Source organism: Elephantulus edwardii, unplaced genomic scaffold (assembly GCF_000299155.1).
Source record: "Elephantulus edwardii isolate Elephantulus edwardi_28Jun2011 unplaced genomic scaffold, EleEdw1.0 scaffold00060, whole genome shotgun sequence".
NCBI classification, from domain to species: Eukaryota; Metazoa; Chordata; class Mammalia; order Macroscelidea; family Macroscelididae; genus Elephantulus; species Elephantulus edwardii.
In genome coordinates this window covers 4,980,029-4,995,496 of record NW_006399810.1, presented here as the reverse complement: position 1 = coordinate 4,995,496, position 15,468 = coordinate 4,980,029, and the positions used below count along the sequence as shown (strand labels likewise).

Below are 15,468 nucleotides of genomic sequence, written 5' to 3'. Positions count from 1 at the left end.
ATAAATATACCCCAAAGAAATGATAACTGAGACATAAATGGAGATTTGTACACCAGTGTTCACAGCAGCTTTATTCACCACCACAAGAACATAAAAACTGCCCAAATTTCCAACCACACCCAAATGGATTAAGAAATCATGGTGCAATCACATGATGGAATATTATGTAGCACTCATGAAGAATGATTTAAAAACACTATATAATATGTGAGAGACTGGAGAGCATGATGCTGAGTGAAGTATCAAGACAAATTTTAAAAAGTAAGATCATTACTGTAAAAATAGAAGGATAACTAGTAAAACGTGTGTGGAGTCTCAAGGGGGAAAAGGGTAGGAACACAGGGGTGAGGATGAGTAAGGGGGAATCGCAGGGTTGCACAATTTGGTGGGTGAAGGGAGGGGGTAAAGGAAATGGGAATGATTTGGCAGAGACCTGAAAAGACAGGTCAATGGTGGGTATAGTCCAATGGTGATTAATTTTCTAAAACACAATGTATAGGAATGATTGTGTGAATTATGACAATGGAGGAAAGTGTGAAACACCTCACATGAGTGAAACACAATGTATATGAATAACTACATGCATACCAATCTGAAAGGAAGAAAATCAGCCTTTGAAATTCTTTAGATCACGTTTTTATCCTGATATACAGCATGAAATCACCATGTGTCAGAGCTGGGTCCCCACCCCAGGTCTACTACTCGGTCCCTCATTGCTGTGACCACATGTGAGTGCGCTCTGTGTTTAGCGGCATGGAAAGAGGAAGATGAGAGTTCATGGTGGCAAGGCACATACAGCACACAAGTAATCACTGTCGGCTCTCACAAAATGCCAATGTTTTCTGCTGGTGGAAGCAAAGGCAGGGTTCATTTAGAGATGGAGCAGTTGAAGCGCAATAAGATGAAATGGCTAACAGCTCAACAGAATTGAAATGCAGCACTTCAACATCCTAAATGATTTCTCTCTTTCTCACTGCCTCCAACTCACAACTGACCCTACATTGAGTTTCTGAGACAAAGAATAACAGTGGAAGAGATTGCCAGTCTTTTTTACCACAAAGTGGCTGGTGGATTTGACGGGAGTGGCAAGCCTCTAAATGATGCATGCTCTTTTTCCCCCTATTGTAAAATCTATATCACATTCACTCTGACTCTGGGTGTCCATGTGAATAACAAAACAGAACATTGTCCAGGCTCATGCACTGTCAACATCACTATAGTGTGAGGACAATGCGTCAGTCATCTCATTGTTAGGGAACTCTGGTTGTGGTCTAGTGGTAAGAAGCTGTGCTGTAATCCCAAAGGCGCGTGGGTCTGATCCACCAGATGCTCTGTGGGAGAAGGTGGGCACTCTCTTCCTGTGCAATTTACTGCCTCTTAAAACCCAAGAGAGTGTCCGCTATGGGTTAGTTCTGACTAAACGCAACAACATTAACATCTCCTTCTGTCCTCCTTCATTTTCACTGACTCTCTAACAACCATGACCTCCTTCTGGAAGCACAGCACTGAAACACTCACAAACTAAATATGAGCCTTCAGCTAGATACGATCATCAGTAAACTTGATATGACCACCAATGCTGTACCAGGCTGCACACAGCTGTTGGCCAGCCAAATGTTTGCAAAATAAATAAAAGCTAATGGCATTTTAGGAAGGGAGTTACATTACAATTCCTTCTTTCCTCCCCTTTATCTAAAGTGATTTCAAAAGTTGCCTCATTACTTGACTAAAACAGCTTCAGTTACAATACATGCTCTGTCACAAACTATTGACTTCAGAGAGAACAGGTCGTTCATATTCTTATATTTCATTACTAACTGCAGCTGCTCATAGTGACCTGCTCTTACCAAGCTGACGTCCACACAGGAGATACTGCTAACGTTGTGGCATTAAAATGGAGTCACCGTCAGGGACATCCATTTCCCCTCTCAGTACTAATACATCATTTCTATCGTTTCAGCATTTTCACATGTGTAAAGTCAATTTTCTTAGGGCATGAACCACATCGGAAGACAATTTTTAAATTTGAAGCACAGGCAAATTTCCTTCTTTTAGGGTTTTCCTTTGCAGAAGACAATTGAATGCAGCTAAACAATCAGATTGGAGACTGCACCACACTCCAATAAGGTTAGAGGGCACCCTGCTGGATGACTTACTCCAAGAAGCAGTCTACATAAAGGGCCAAACCCACTGCTAATCAGTCAAGTCAGGCCCACAAAGAGTGGTGACCCCATGGAGATCAAAGTATGTTCCAGGGAATTTTTCACAATGAGTCTACAGAAGTAGAACCAGACTTTCTTCTGAAGCATGTGCTTGACCTGTCTATGATTCAGTTAAGAGCCAAGTTTGTTAACAGAGATAGGGCAGGACTCACCAAACTTCCCCCTGCAAATAGCATTTTGTACAAAAAGAAAAAAAAAACCCTCAATTGCAAATTATGGGATGTGTTTGTTTGGGTTTTTTTTCCAGAGGAAAAGTAATAGAGTTGCATAATTTCTGCACCTGAGAATGGAACAGCAAGCAGAACGTCCATACTTGTCCCCAGGACTTTGTGTGCTGGCCCAGCCCAAGTGCTCACCCTGTTACTTACAAGACTCTGAGAAGATATTTCCTTACACCCTGAGCTTAGTTAGAATCTTTATCAGGAAAATCAGGGAACTGAATTTTTTTTTCTTTTTTTAAATTCCTAAGGTCTCCTCTAATCCCCAGATTAGTGCTTTATAAGAGTCTTGTTTTTCTGGGTCACACCGAAGCTATGCTATGATAGTTCTGAATTCATGGCCTGTTTCAATTCTTGCTTTTTATACAGATTCAGTCTTAGTTTTGTCTTTTTAATTCCTCAGTTTAGTCAACAAAAATAATTACATCTTTAATATTGGGGATTTAATTCTACCAATGGATATGAACCTAGTGTAAAGAAAAAAGATGTCATTCATTCCTCATTAAATTGATTTTGGGCAGATTTATCTATTCGGTGTTCTATGTAAGTATATCTAAATATAAGAGATCCTAACATTTTAATGTAATTTAAATCTTTGGACAAATTTTCCTGGAATGTAAAGCAGTGACACTTGTATTGAATCAACACTTGTTTTAAAGCACAAACTTCACTTAATTTCGTTAGGGTAAGTAGAGTTACAGCACTTGAATTAATATTCTCTGTGCATGTGAATAGGAGTTATTTTTTTATGAGATTGATCACATCCTCCTGGAGTATTTTATGTGCATTATTGCAATTGTTCTGTAAATGTGCAAAAGCCTTAGGACTTTATCTTTCAATTATATATGATATGCAACACTTGTTTCCAACACCTGCAGAGAAATTTCCCGTACACAGAAAGAAACTCTGCTTTCATCTTATTAAATTAGTGTGGTTTCAATTTCACATTATCTTTAGTTGCTCAGTCTGTAGTATTACAAGTTTATTGCTTCTGCTTGGCTATATTGAAAGTTGAAACCTAAAGCCATTTTCTGCTTTATTGACTTGCAGGAAGGAAAACTGAAATTAGGCCTGGTCATTAAAGAAAGTACTTACAATTTTTTTGCCTTCTATTAACACTTGAGAAGTATTTGTTTCAACATTTCGTAGCATCACAGTTCCCTTCTGTTCTCTGTAGATGAATTCTTTATCTGTAAGAAAGAAGATTAAAAAAGAAGCATAAGATATCAAGGATCTCACTGAGGCTCTGGTTGAACACTGGTGTAAAATGGAACTACTAGTTCTAGAAAAATGGGTTTTACTTTTTATCAAAAAGTAATTTAAAAATGATGAAATATGCTTAATTACTCTTAATGTACTTTGAATCTCTCTGAACATTTTCTGCTTCTCTAAATGCTGGTTGAAGAGGCACAAGCACATATGCACAAACACTCCTTGGAACATGCTAGAAAGTTCTTGGGCAAGAAAATCAGTAACATCAAAAGATGGTAGTAGTATCATAAGAGGTGGAAAATAATTGGTGATCAGTGACACAGATCTGATCCCTTTTGTAAACATAATTTTATTTTAAAGAATTGCTAATAGAACTAAAGATTTTCTCTCTGTTTACAACACTATGTACAATAGCTTTAAACCCTAGCTTATTCTGAGCCAGTCTCCCTGACTCTGATACATTTAATCCCTCTTCCCCAGTTACCATGTCAATCTGTCTCATCTGGAGTCTTTCTCTCCTTCCACTCTTCCAAGCATGATGTCCTGTTCCAAAGACTGGTCCCTCCTGCTCACTTGCCCAAAGTATGTGAGATGGAGAAACTTGGTTTCATCCCCTCTAGGTCAAACCTATTTGTTCTCCTGACAGTCTATGGTGTGTTCAAGACTCTTTTCCAGCACAACTCAAAAGCATAGTTTTTTCTTGTGTCATTCTTAGTCATTGTCTAACTCTCTAATTATGAAGTAATCATGGAGATCATAGCCTGGATCAGGAGCACCTTAGTCTCAAGACTAACATAGTTGCTTCTCTGTACTCTGGAGAGGTCCCTGATAGCAGACTTCCCCAATGCAATTTGTCTTTTAATTTCCTGCCTGCTGGTTCCAGAAGTGTTGATTGTGGAGCTCAGCAGGCTGTAATTATTAACAACCTCAATTTCTTCTCCATCATGTTGCTGTCAGTTGGCCTAGTTGTGAGGATCTTTGTCTTCTTGATATTAAACTTCAATCCATATTGAAAACTGCAGTTCTTGGCCTTTGGCAGCAAACACTTCAGGTCCTCCTCAGCTTTGCCAAGAAGCCCGGAGGACAACTATCTGGCCAACTGACTGGAAGATATTAATATATATTCCTATCCCCCCAAAAAAGGTGACTAAATGGAGTATGGAAATTATTGAAGAATATCACTAATATTACACACAAGCAAAATTGTTCTGAAGATTATTCATAAATTACTAGAACTGCACATAGTATGTTGTTGTTCTTATGTGCCATTGAGTCATTTGCAACTCATAGCAATCCTATAAACAAGAGTCCTAAACCCTCCTCTATCCTGTGCCAACCCCACTGTGTCCAACACACCTACTCCCACTACCCCAAATCATTGAATTGATACATCTCTTCCTCTCCTGTGCTATCCCTCCACTCTCCCATACATCATGTCTCTCTCCAAAGATTGGTCCCTCCTTGCAACATCCCCAAAGTATGTCAGATGAAGCTTCAGAATCCTTGCCTCTAAGAAGCAGCCCAACTTCATCCTCTCCAGGACAAACCTGTTTGTTCTCCTAGCAGTGCATGGTATATTCAACATTCCTCCAGCACCACAGCTCAAAAGCATCTTTCTGTCAGCCCTAGTCACTGTCCAGCTCTCCAATGCATAGCACGCAATTGTGAAGACTTTAGCCCAGGTCAGGCGCATCTTAGTCTCCAGCCTGATGTCACTGATCTTAAATATTCTGGAGAAGTCCCTTTACAGCTTACTTTACCAATAAAATTCATCTCTTGATTTCCTTGCTGCTGGTACCAAGAATGTTAACTGTGGAGCCAAGCAAACTAAAACTGTTAACTATCTCAATCTCTTCACCATTCATACTGATGCTGCCAATTGACCTTGTAGTGAGAATCTTTGTTTTCTTGATATAAAGTTTCAATCCATATTGAAGGCTGCAATCTTTGACCTCTTGCAGCAAACACTTTAGGTCCTCCTCAGTTTCAGCAAGCAGGGTTGTGTCATATGCATAACACGGGTTGTTGATGAATCCTCCACTAATGCTGATGCCACATTCCTCCTTGTACACCCCAGCATCCTGGATGATCAGCTCTGCATACAAATTGAAAAGGTATGGAGACTGAATACATCCCTGGTAGACAGCCTTCATGATTTTGAATCATGCAGTGTTTCCTTTCTCTGTTCTGACGACTGCCTCCTGGTCCAAATATAGGTTTCTCAGAAGCATGATCAAGTGTTCTGGGATTCACATTCTTCTCAGAGTCAGCCACAGTTTTTTGTGATCCACACAGTCAAATGCCCTTGCATAGTCAATGAAGCACACATACACATCCCTCTGGTATGCTCTGCTTTCTGCCAAGATCCATCTAACATTAGCTATAATATCCCTATAATTTATGTACATGTAAATACTATATATGCATATAACATTATATATATATATATATATATATATATATATATACACAGGTACCATATTATATCACATGTTGCTGCTGTTGTTAGATAGGTGCCATGGAATTGGGTACAACTCATAGTGAAGTGACTCTATAAACAGCAGATCTGAACCATGTCCTATGCTGTGCTGTACTCAACATCTCTGACGTACTTGAGCCCATTGCCGTAATCACTGTGCCAATTCATCTCAGTGAGGGTGTCGATCTCTTTTGATGACCTTTCAACTTTCCAATTATGATGTTCTTCTCTAAGGATTAGGCCCTCTTAGCATCATGTTCAAAGTACGTGAGGCAAAGCTTCACTATCCTTGCCTCTAAGAAACACTTTGGCTGCACTGTCTCCAAGGCACATCACTTGTTCTTACAGCTGTCCATGGGATACTGAGTACTCTTCAACACCACAACTCAAAGGCATCACTCTTCTTTCATCCTAATTCATTGTCCAGATTTCACATGGATAGCAAGTGATTGAAAAGACTATGGCCTGAATCAGGCACACTTGATTATCTCTACTTATATTATTGCTCTTCAGTATTTTGGAGAAGTCTCTGAGAGCTGACTTTCCCAGTACAATATAACTTTTTAAATTCTTTGACAATTTCACTTTTCTCCATCTATCAGGATATTGCATATCAACCCAGTGGTGAGGATTTCTGTCTTCTTGATGTTGTGATATAATCCACATTGAAGCCTGTAGTCTTTGATCTTCTGCAGCAAGCTTTCCAACTTCTACTTACTTTCAGCAAGCAAGGTTGTGTCATCCGCATAACATAGATTGTTGATGAATCTTCTTCTGATACTGACATGATATTCTACTTCATAAAGTCTAGCTTCTGAATTGACTTACTCTGATTAAAGATTGAGTATATATGGTGAAATGATATAGCCCTGATACACACCTTTCTTGAGCTGAGTAGGTCTGAGGTATTGGACACTAATAGTTAAAGATCAGGTGAGTTGTGGAATCACATCAAAGATGTCATCAATAAAGCCAGTTAAACAAAGGAGAAAGGAAAGACTAAAGGATTATCAGAAGAGACCCTCCAAATTGCACTAGAGTACTGAGAAGCCAAAACAAAGAAAAGCGATGCCAATATAAAAGAGATGAATAGAAGATTTCAAAGGGTAGCTCAGAAGACAAAGCAAATTATTATAATTGCATGTTCAAAAGGCTAAAGCTGGAGAATAAAAAAGGAAGAACTCACATGGCATTTCTCAAGCGGAAAGAGATGAAAAACAAATTCAAACCTCGAATTGTAATATTTAGAAATGCTATGGGGAAAATGTTGAATGATCCAAGAAACATCTAAATAAGATGGAGGGAATACACTGTGTCATTGTACCAAAAAGATTTGGTCAACACTGAAATATTTCAGAACGTGGCATATTAAGAAGACTAAAAAGGATAATGAAGAAAGTAGTTCAAGCTGCATTGAAGGCCTGGGCAAAAATTAAGATCCCAGAAATCTATGGGATAACAAGTGGCATATTTCCATTAACAGATGTAACTCGGATGTGCTCATCAACCAATCTTTTGCAAGGAAATTTGGAAGACAGCTACCTGGCCAACTGAATGGCAGAGATCAATATTTGTTTCCATTTCCAAGAAAGGTGATCCAATCAAATGTGGAATTTATAGAACATTATCATTAATATCACATGCAAGCAAAATATTGCTGAAGATCACCCCAAAATGGCTAAAACAATACCTTGACAAAGAACTTTCAGAAGTCCAGGCTGGATTTAGAAGGAACCATGGCACCAGTAATATCAGATGGATCTTAGCTGAAAGCAGAGAATACTAGAAGAATATCTATTTGTGTTATATTAACTTTGCAAAGTCATTTGATTGTGTGGATCAAATATTTTTGTTGTTTTTTTTTTAAAACCCAATCCTACAAACTACAAACCTAATCTTGAGAAGAATGAGGATTCCAAAATAGTTAATTTGATTATACTAAACCTATATCTACATCAAGAGGCTGTTATCCAAACAGAGCAAGGAAACACTGCATGCCACACAGTATGTGGTATATAAGTTACACAGTATATCTATGTACATATAGTAAATATATGAAATATACTGTGTTATATATCATACATTTATGTTAAACAATATTTTCTCTGGTTTATGATAAATATTATCAGAACTTGCATATATGTAACAGCATTTGCACTGTGTGTGTGTGTGTGTGTGTGTGTTTTCTGATAACAAATAGCATTTAAAATGTTTAGGACTATTATTAGAGATAAATGATATGTCAACGTGGATTTGCTTCTGAATGAAATTACAGGAACAGAGAGAGGATGGATAAAATAATATTGTTGAAATTGGTCTACAAATTCATGAAGGTTTATGTATTATTCTTACTAATTTTGTTAAAATATATGTTTTATGTGAGTAGGAAAAAAGTTAAAACAGATTTAAAGTAAAAGTAGCTTGAAACAAGAACAAAAGAAAAAAGTCCATAGCAATAATGACAATAAAGTTGTTAAAGTTAATAAATATTTTTCCCTTCATTTTGACCTTGGTTGGACTTTCTTAGTCATTTATGTCTGTAGAGATGAGCTGGCATTTGGGTGATGGTTATACTTCCTTAATTTTTGTGTTCCAGTAACTGTCAGATCATATATTTATAAGTCCTAACCTTTTATCCTGTGAAACTAGGATGTAAGGGTGAGAAATTGCAGGTGAAAATCTCATTAAACTCATTGCTGCTGAGTCAGAATGGACTTCTAGGTTACCACCCTCTAGTGGGTTTTCAGAGGCTATACACTGCATGGGAAGAGATTGTCCATCTTCCTTTATAGGGCAGCTGGTGGATTTGAACTGCCAACCAGTTTTTGGTGTTATTGTTGTTATTAGGTATCATAGAGTTGAGTACAACTCACACTGACCCTATAAACGGCCAACCTGAACCCTGTCCTATCCTATGCCAACCTCATCATCCTCTGACACACTACGGTCCATTGCTGATGTCACTGCCAGTCCATCTCACTGAAAGTGTTCTTCTCTTTCACTGACCCTCCCTATTTCCAAGTACGGTGTCCCTCTTCAAGGAATTGTTTCACCTAGATACATGTCTTAAGAAAGAAAGACAAAGCTTCACCATCATTGCCTCCATGGATCACTCTAGCTGCACTTTTCTCAAGACATATCCATTTACTCTGTTGGCAGTCCTTGGGATTTGCAGTACTCTTCTGTATTACCACTGCTCAAAGGTATCAATTCTTCTGTTATCTTTACGCATTGTCCAGCTCTCTGATGCATAGCAGGTGACTGAAAAGACCATGGCCTGAGTGAGTCACATCTTAGTCTTCAAAACGGCATTATTGTTCTTCAACATTTTTGAGAGATCCCTGACAGCAGACTTGCTTGAGGCAATATATTTCTTGATTTCCTGGTTGTTGGTATTAAGGATGTTGACTGTTGATCTAAGCAATATTAAAGCATTGGCAGCTACAATTCTTTCTCCGTCTATCATACTGTTAACTGTTGATTATGTGGTGAGGACCTTTTATTTCTTGATGTTGAGATGTAATCCATATTAAAGGCTGTAGTCCTTGATGTTCTGCAGCAAGCATGTTATACCCTCCTCACCTTTAGCAAGCATAGGTGTGTCATCTACATAATCGTTGGTAGCAAAACCTCTTTATCTACTTGGCTACCAGAGAGCTCCATAAGAGCCTTTTATCAAGATTTTAGTACATTGCTTGTAGCCATGAGTAATATTCCAGTTAATCCCCAGACAGAACCTTCTTTCTGGCAAGTTATCAATTTTACTCTTTCTGACCCCAGCTATCCTTCCCATGTGAACTCTAATTCTCTGTTGAGTTTGATCATTCACTGCAATGGCCACACACAATGTGAACTCACAGACAATGCTCAGGATTATGGGGCTTATAAAGGGTCACAATCCAGGACCCGCTATGTCTCAGGATACAATTATTTGATGAAGATAGTTCTTCATAGCTCTGCTCACAGGTAGGTATCTCTCTGGCCCTCACGCCGCACCTTGGCTTGGCCTCGACCTTACCTGGGCAAGTGTTTGAAAATTCGTATAATACTACCTAAAGGGAAGAAGATCGTCATCAAAATACATTGACAAAGTGCCATATAACAATGGACTCAACTATATCAGATTTGGTGAAGATGGTAAGGATGGGGCAGAGTTCATAGGGTCACTATGAGTCAGAGTACACTGGATAGCACAGCTAAGTGCCCAGAAGCCCCTCATTCTGCTCAGTTGCCTTGGTCCAAAGCCACTTCGTTCTTGCTCTGTGCTCAGCTCTAGTTTTCTGAGTTAGCAAATCTAGCTACCTTGGCAGGTACCTGGAGGCATACTGACCCCACCAGCAAACCTCATCTCTAATGACACTCAGTGGTCTCATTCTGGGGGACAGAAAGTGCATGACACTTCCTCATGCTGGTCCCTTGGTCCTGCTGCCTCTGCAGGCACTATTTCTCTACTATCATTGGCTACTTGTTACCATTTCTCATCATTTCTGGCCTCAGCAGTTCCCCATCTCCTGGTCTAAGGAGATTTTTGAGTGCAGGAAGCTCAAGTCGAAAGGGCATGTTCTGCCTCTGGCTCTACTTTCTTGATGGTAGATCCCACATTTGTACCTGGTAATGACTTATTTTCCTAATCAACCTACCTCTGGAAACTCTATGAACTTTGAGAAATGATAGTTATAGAAAGGCTTTAGGTGTTTTGTTCATAGGGTCGCTATGAGTTGTGCTTGACTTGACAGCAATCATCAACAACATGATCACAAAACTGATTAATTCCTATGTTAGCATTCTATACACTTTGTTCATATGGTTTCACTCCCACAAGGTTACTATGTACCTTATTTATATTATTCATTCTTGTTGCTGTTAGATGCCATCAAGTCAAGTATGACTCACAGCAACCCCATAAACAGTGTATTTGAACCCCATCCTATCCTGGGCCATCCTCACACTTTCTGACATGCTAGAGCCCTTTGCAGCAGTCACCATGTCAATCCACTTGGTTAAGGGTCATCCTCTCCTTCCCTCTACCCTTCCAAGTATCATGTCCCTCTCTGAGAAATAGCTATAACCTCCTAGCAGCATGCCTGAAGTATGTGAGGTGAAGTCTTATCATCCTTGCCTCCAAAGAGCACTCCGGTTGCACCCTCTCCAAGAAATATGTTATCTGTTCTTTTGGCTGTCTATGGGATGTTCTGCCAGCATTTGGGCGTGGCGGGCTGGGGAGACACTGAAAGGTTAAGCCCCGCCTTGGGTCTTGGGATATTCAAAGTCAGCTGAATCTGGTCTCTGGCATCTGGAGGTGCGGTAGGTTTGAGGACTCTGGGCATGTGTGGTGGTTTTGGGGGGCCTACGAGGGGGTTGGCAGGGTGGACCTGCCAGATGAACTGGGGATCTGGGGCAGGGAGTTTGCCAGGCCAGTCTTCCATTGTTTTTTGTTCAGACATTCCTCTAGGTCATATAGCCCTGGTGTACAAATAGCCATACCGCGGTCACTTGTGATTGCTCTGAGGCTGAACACTGTGACACTAATGTGCCAAATGTGTTAATGGCTGGTTACCCAATGCAGACAGAGAGTGGGCTGGAGCTCCCCGATTAAAACAAGCTTAGAAGGAGGATTGGTATCCACTTCCATAATAGCTTGCCTCCTGAAACCCTATGAACCTGGAGAGAGGATGAAAGGCACCCAAGCATCGAGGACCCTCCTTCATAGGGTCGCTAAGAGTTGCCTGCGACTAGACAGAAGTTAACAACAACATGGAATGTTCAGTACTCTTCTCCAACACCACAGCTCAAAGGTGTCAATTCTTTTTCTGTCATCCCTATTCATTGTCCAGCGCTCAGATGCTTAGGAAAGACAATGGCCTGAATTAGACACACCTTAGTCTTCAAACTGACAGCATTAATCCTTAGTAACTTGGAGAGGTCCCTAACTGCAGACATTTCCAATGCAATACGTCTCCCAATTTCCCAACTGCTGGTACCAAGAGTGTTAATTGTAGATCCAAGTAAGATGAAGCTGTTAACAGTTTCAATTTCTTCTCCATGCATCATGATGTTGCCTATCAGTCCAGTAGTAAGAATCTTTGCTTTCTTGACACTGAGATATAATAATACTAGCAAGTTTTTAATCCCCTTGGTGGGCCAGTGGTCCTACCTGGCTATAAGGTTGAGTTATAATCAATAAACCAAACCTACTGCCTGATCCAACCAAATGTGACTCATAATGACCATCTGACATCTTTTTTAAAAAAAATTAATTTTAGTGAAAGTTTACAGAGACTTAGGGTTTCCAGTTATTCATTGTTGTACTTTTCTCCCTGCCCACCCCTTCACCCCCAATTGACTCTTCTTGAAAAGTAAAAGAAAAACTCTTTCATTGTTATGCAATCCCTCCCCTCAAGTCCACTCCACTTTGTAGCCTTCATTCTGGACTCCTGTGATGACAATAATACCCAATCATATATCCCTTTTAAACAGTTCTCTCCCTCATCAATGCAGTATACATCATCCCTCCCCTCCTTCTCTGCTTTCCCTCAACCCCTATGTCAGTCCCATTTGACAACACTGACCCTATGCAATACTTGTCCTTTTATGGCTGAGATATTTCACTCAGCATAATGTCCTCCAGGGTCATCCATTTTGCATAATATTTCATGAGTTACTTGCTTTTCAATGCTGCATAGTATTCCATTGAGCTTTTCTATTCCTTCATTTGTTGATGGGCACTTGGGTTGTTTCCAGCTCCTTACTATTGTGAACAAAGCCGCCATAAACATGGGTGTGCATATATCTGCTGGGGTGGCAGTTATGGTTTCCTTAGGGTAAATTTCCAGTAGTGGAATTGTTTGGCCAAATGGTATTTCTATTTGCAACTTTTTGAGAAAGCACCATATTGAGAAAGCACCATACAGCCTCCCACAGTGGTTACACCATTTTACACACCCATCAACAGTGAATACGTGTTCCAGTTTCTCCACAACCTCACCAACCCTTGATGTTTGCTGTTCTGTTAAATTTTGCTATGTTTACTGGGGTGAGATGATATATTACAGTTGTTTTGATTTGCATCTCTCCTAGAGCTAGGGATTTTGAACTTTTTTTCATGTGCTTGTTGGCCATCTGAATGTCTTCTTTGGTGAAGTGTCTGTTCATATCCTGTGCCCATTTTTAAATTGGGTTATTTACCTTTATCTTGTTGTGGTGCTTGAGTACTTTATAAATTCTAGATATAAGTTCCTTGTCTGGTATAGATCAATGGGATAGAATTGAGAATCCAGAAATCAGCCCATCTACCTATGGCAAACTGATTTTTGACAAGGAGATGAAATCAAGTTAAGTGGGGAAATGACAGCCTTTCTGACAAATGTTGCTGGCAAAATTGGAAAACTATCTGCAGAAAACTCAAGGAAGATTCACACCTCACTCCATACACAAAAACCAATTAAAAGTTAATTACAGACCTAGGACTAAAACCAAGGACTGTAAACTACATTAAAGAAAAGCTTGGAAGAACTCTAGTAGTTCCAATCCACAACATAAACCGTTTCCCAAGCATCCTGGAAACTCTACAACCAGGTAAGGATAAAATAGAGACCTTCTTAGAATCAAATACCTATATACATCCAAAAACTTATCCAGCAGGGTAAAAAAGGGAAGTCACAGACTGGGAAAATATTTGGTAATGACATGTCAGACAAGGGACTTATAGCTGCATCATATTTTAAAGCTGTAAATCTTCGCAAGAGGTGAAGTCCCATCCTTCTCTCAAGTAGCAGCTGGTGCATTTGAATTGCTGCCCTTTTTGTTAGCAGTCCAATACATAACACACTTGCTTGCCAAATTCTAACACTCTAAATCTTAGCTTTACAACCTTTATTTTATATTATAATAATATGTTCTTAACACTAAATTGAAGCTGCTTACTAACTTTTAACATTCTAAATGTAAGCTTCATTCTATGTTTCGAGCAATTTACTCAGAATCATGGCACTACACTCTTATCTCCCTTCACACAGCTACTCTTCTAGCCATATTTAACACAGCAAATGTAATCATTATGACACAGCAAACTTACATTCCTCTTTTAGCATTGTTTTAGAACCTTTGTATTCTTAATGTCTTTTCATAGACTTGTGCTGCTAGCACCAGTACAATACAATAGACAAGGAGAAGATCCAAAAAGGTGTATGTCAAAAACTGTGGATAGAACAGAGAAAAGAATTGGGCCAGTTTGCAATCGACCCTGGTCTTGTTGACATATCTCCTTTAGTTGTTGAATGCTTCCTTACTTCCTAGTCAATAACATATTCCAGACTCATACTTGCTGTGTCACAAACCTAGAATCACTCATTGCTTCAAGAATCCTGGCTCTTTTAAGTGAGGATGGTATTTAGAAGTAAAGATTTAGGTCATAAGTTTAGTCTCTTTCTCTGAGCAGCTACATGTTAAAAATAGAAGACAGTCAAGACTGGTATCCTGGGTGGTTTGGGAGATACATTGCCAACACTGGACCCTGAAGCTGAAAAAACAAAACAAACCCACCAAAACAAAACATAGACCTCAGAAGAGGACAATTCACATCATTGCCCAATATGTCCCTGTTCTCTACAGTCACCTGCTGAATTTCACAATGAATTGTCGACTGTGGTAAGTATTATACTTATTTCAACATTGGTGACGAATTATTAGTTGCTGGGCATAATTGTTTGGATGTTGCTGTTAGGTGTCATTGAGTCAAATACAACTCATTATGACCCTAAGAACAAAAGATGTGAACCCTGTTCTATTGTGCTCCTTCCTCACACTTCCTGACACACAAGAGCTCATTGTGCCAATCACTATGTCAATCCACCTGCTCAAGGGTCTTCCTCTCTTTCACTAACCTTTCACCATTCCTAGCATAGTGTAGGCAAAGCTTCATCATTGTTGTCTACAAAGAGCACTCATGCTGCACCCTCTCCAAGACACACCTGTTCATTCTCCTAGCTGTCGATGAGTTGTTCAGTGCTTTCCTCCAACACCACAGTTCAAAGGCATCAGTTCTTCAGTCGTCCTTATTCACTGTCCAGCTCTCAGATGCATAACAAGTGATTGTAAACATTATGGCCTGATTTAGATGCACCTTAGTTCTCATACTGACAGCATTGTTGCTGTTGTTGTTATGTGCCGTCGAGTCATTTCCTACTCATAGAGACCCTATGCACAACAGCCCTAAACCCTGCTCTATCCTGCGCCAACCGCACCACCTCTGACACACCCATCCCAATTACCCCAGTCACTGAATCAATTCATCAATCATAGAGGGTCTTCCCCTCCTGTGCTGTCCCTCCACCCTCCC

At 39.7% G+C, this 15,468-nt stretch overlaps 1 protein-coding gene across 2 annotated transcripts in view; it reads right to left on the bottom strand.

Moving 5' to 3' along the window:
- The window catches only part of DPP6 (dipeptidyl-peptidase 6), a 1,353,880-nt gene that overhangs the window by 576,615 nt on the left and 761,797 nt on the right, over window positions 1-15,468 (bottom strand). For both annotated transcript variants that reach the window (XM_006887649.1, XM_006887650.1), the window contains exon 4: window positions 3,536-3,630. In XM_006887649.1, coding sequence (XP_006887711.1) covers window positions 3,536-3,630 — 95 coding nt within the window. The remainder of the gene's footprint in view (window positions 1-3,535; window positions 3,631-15,468) is intronic.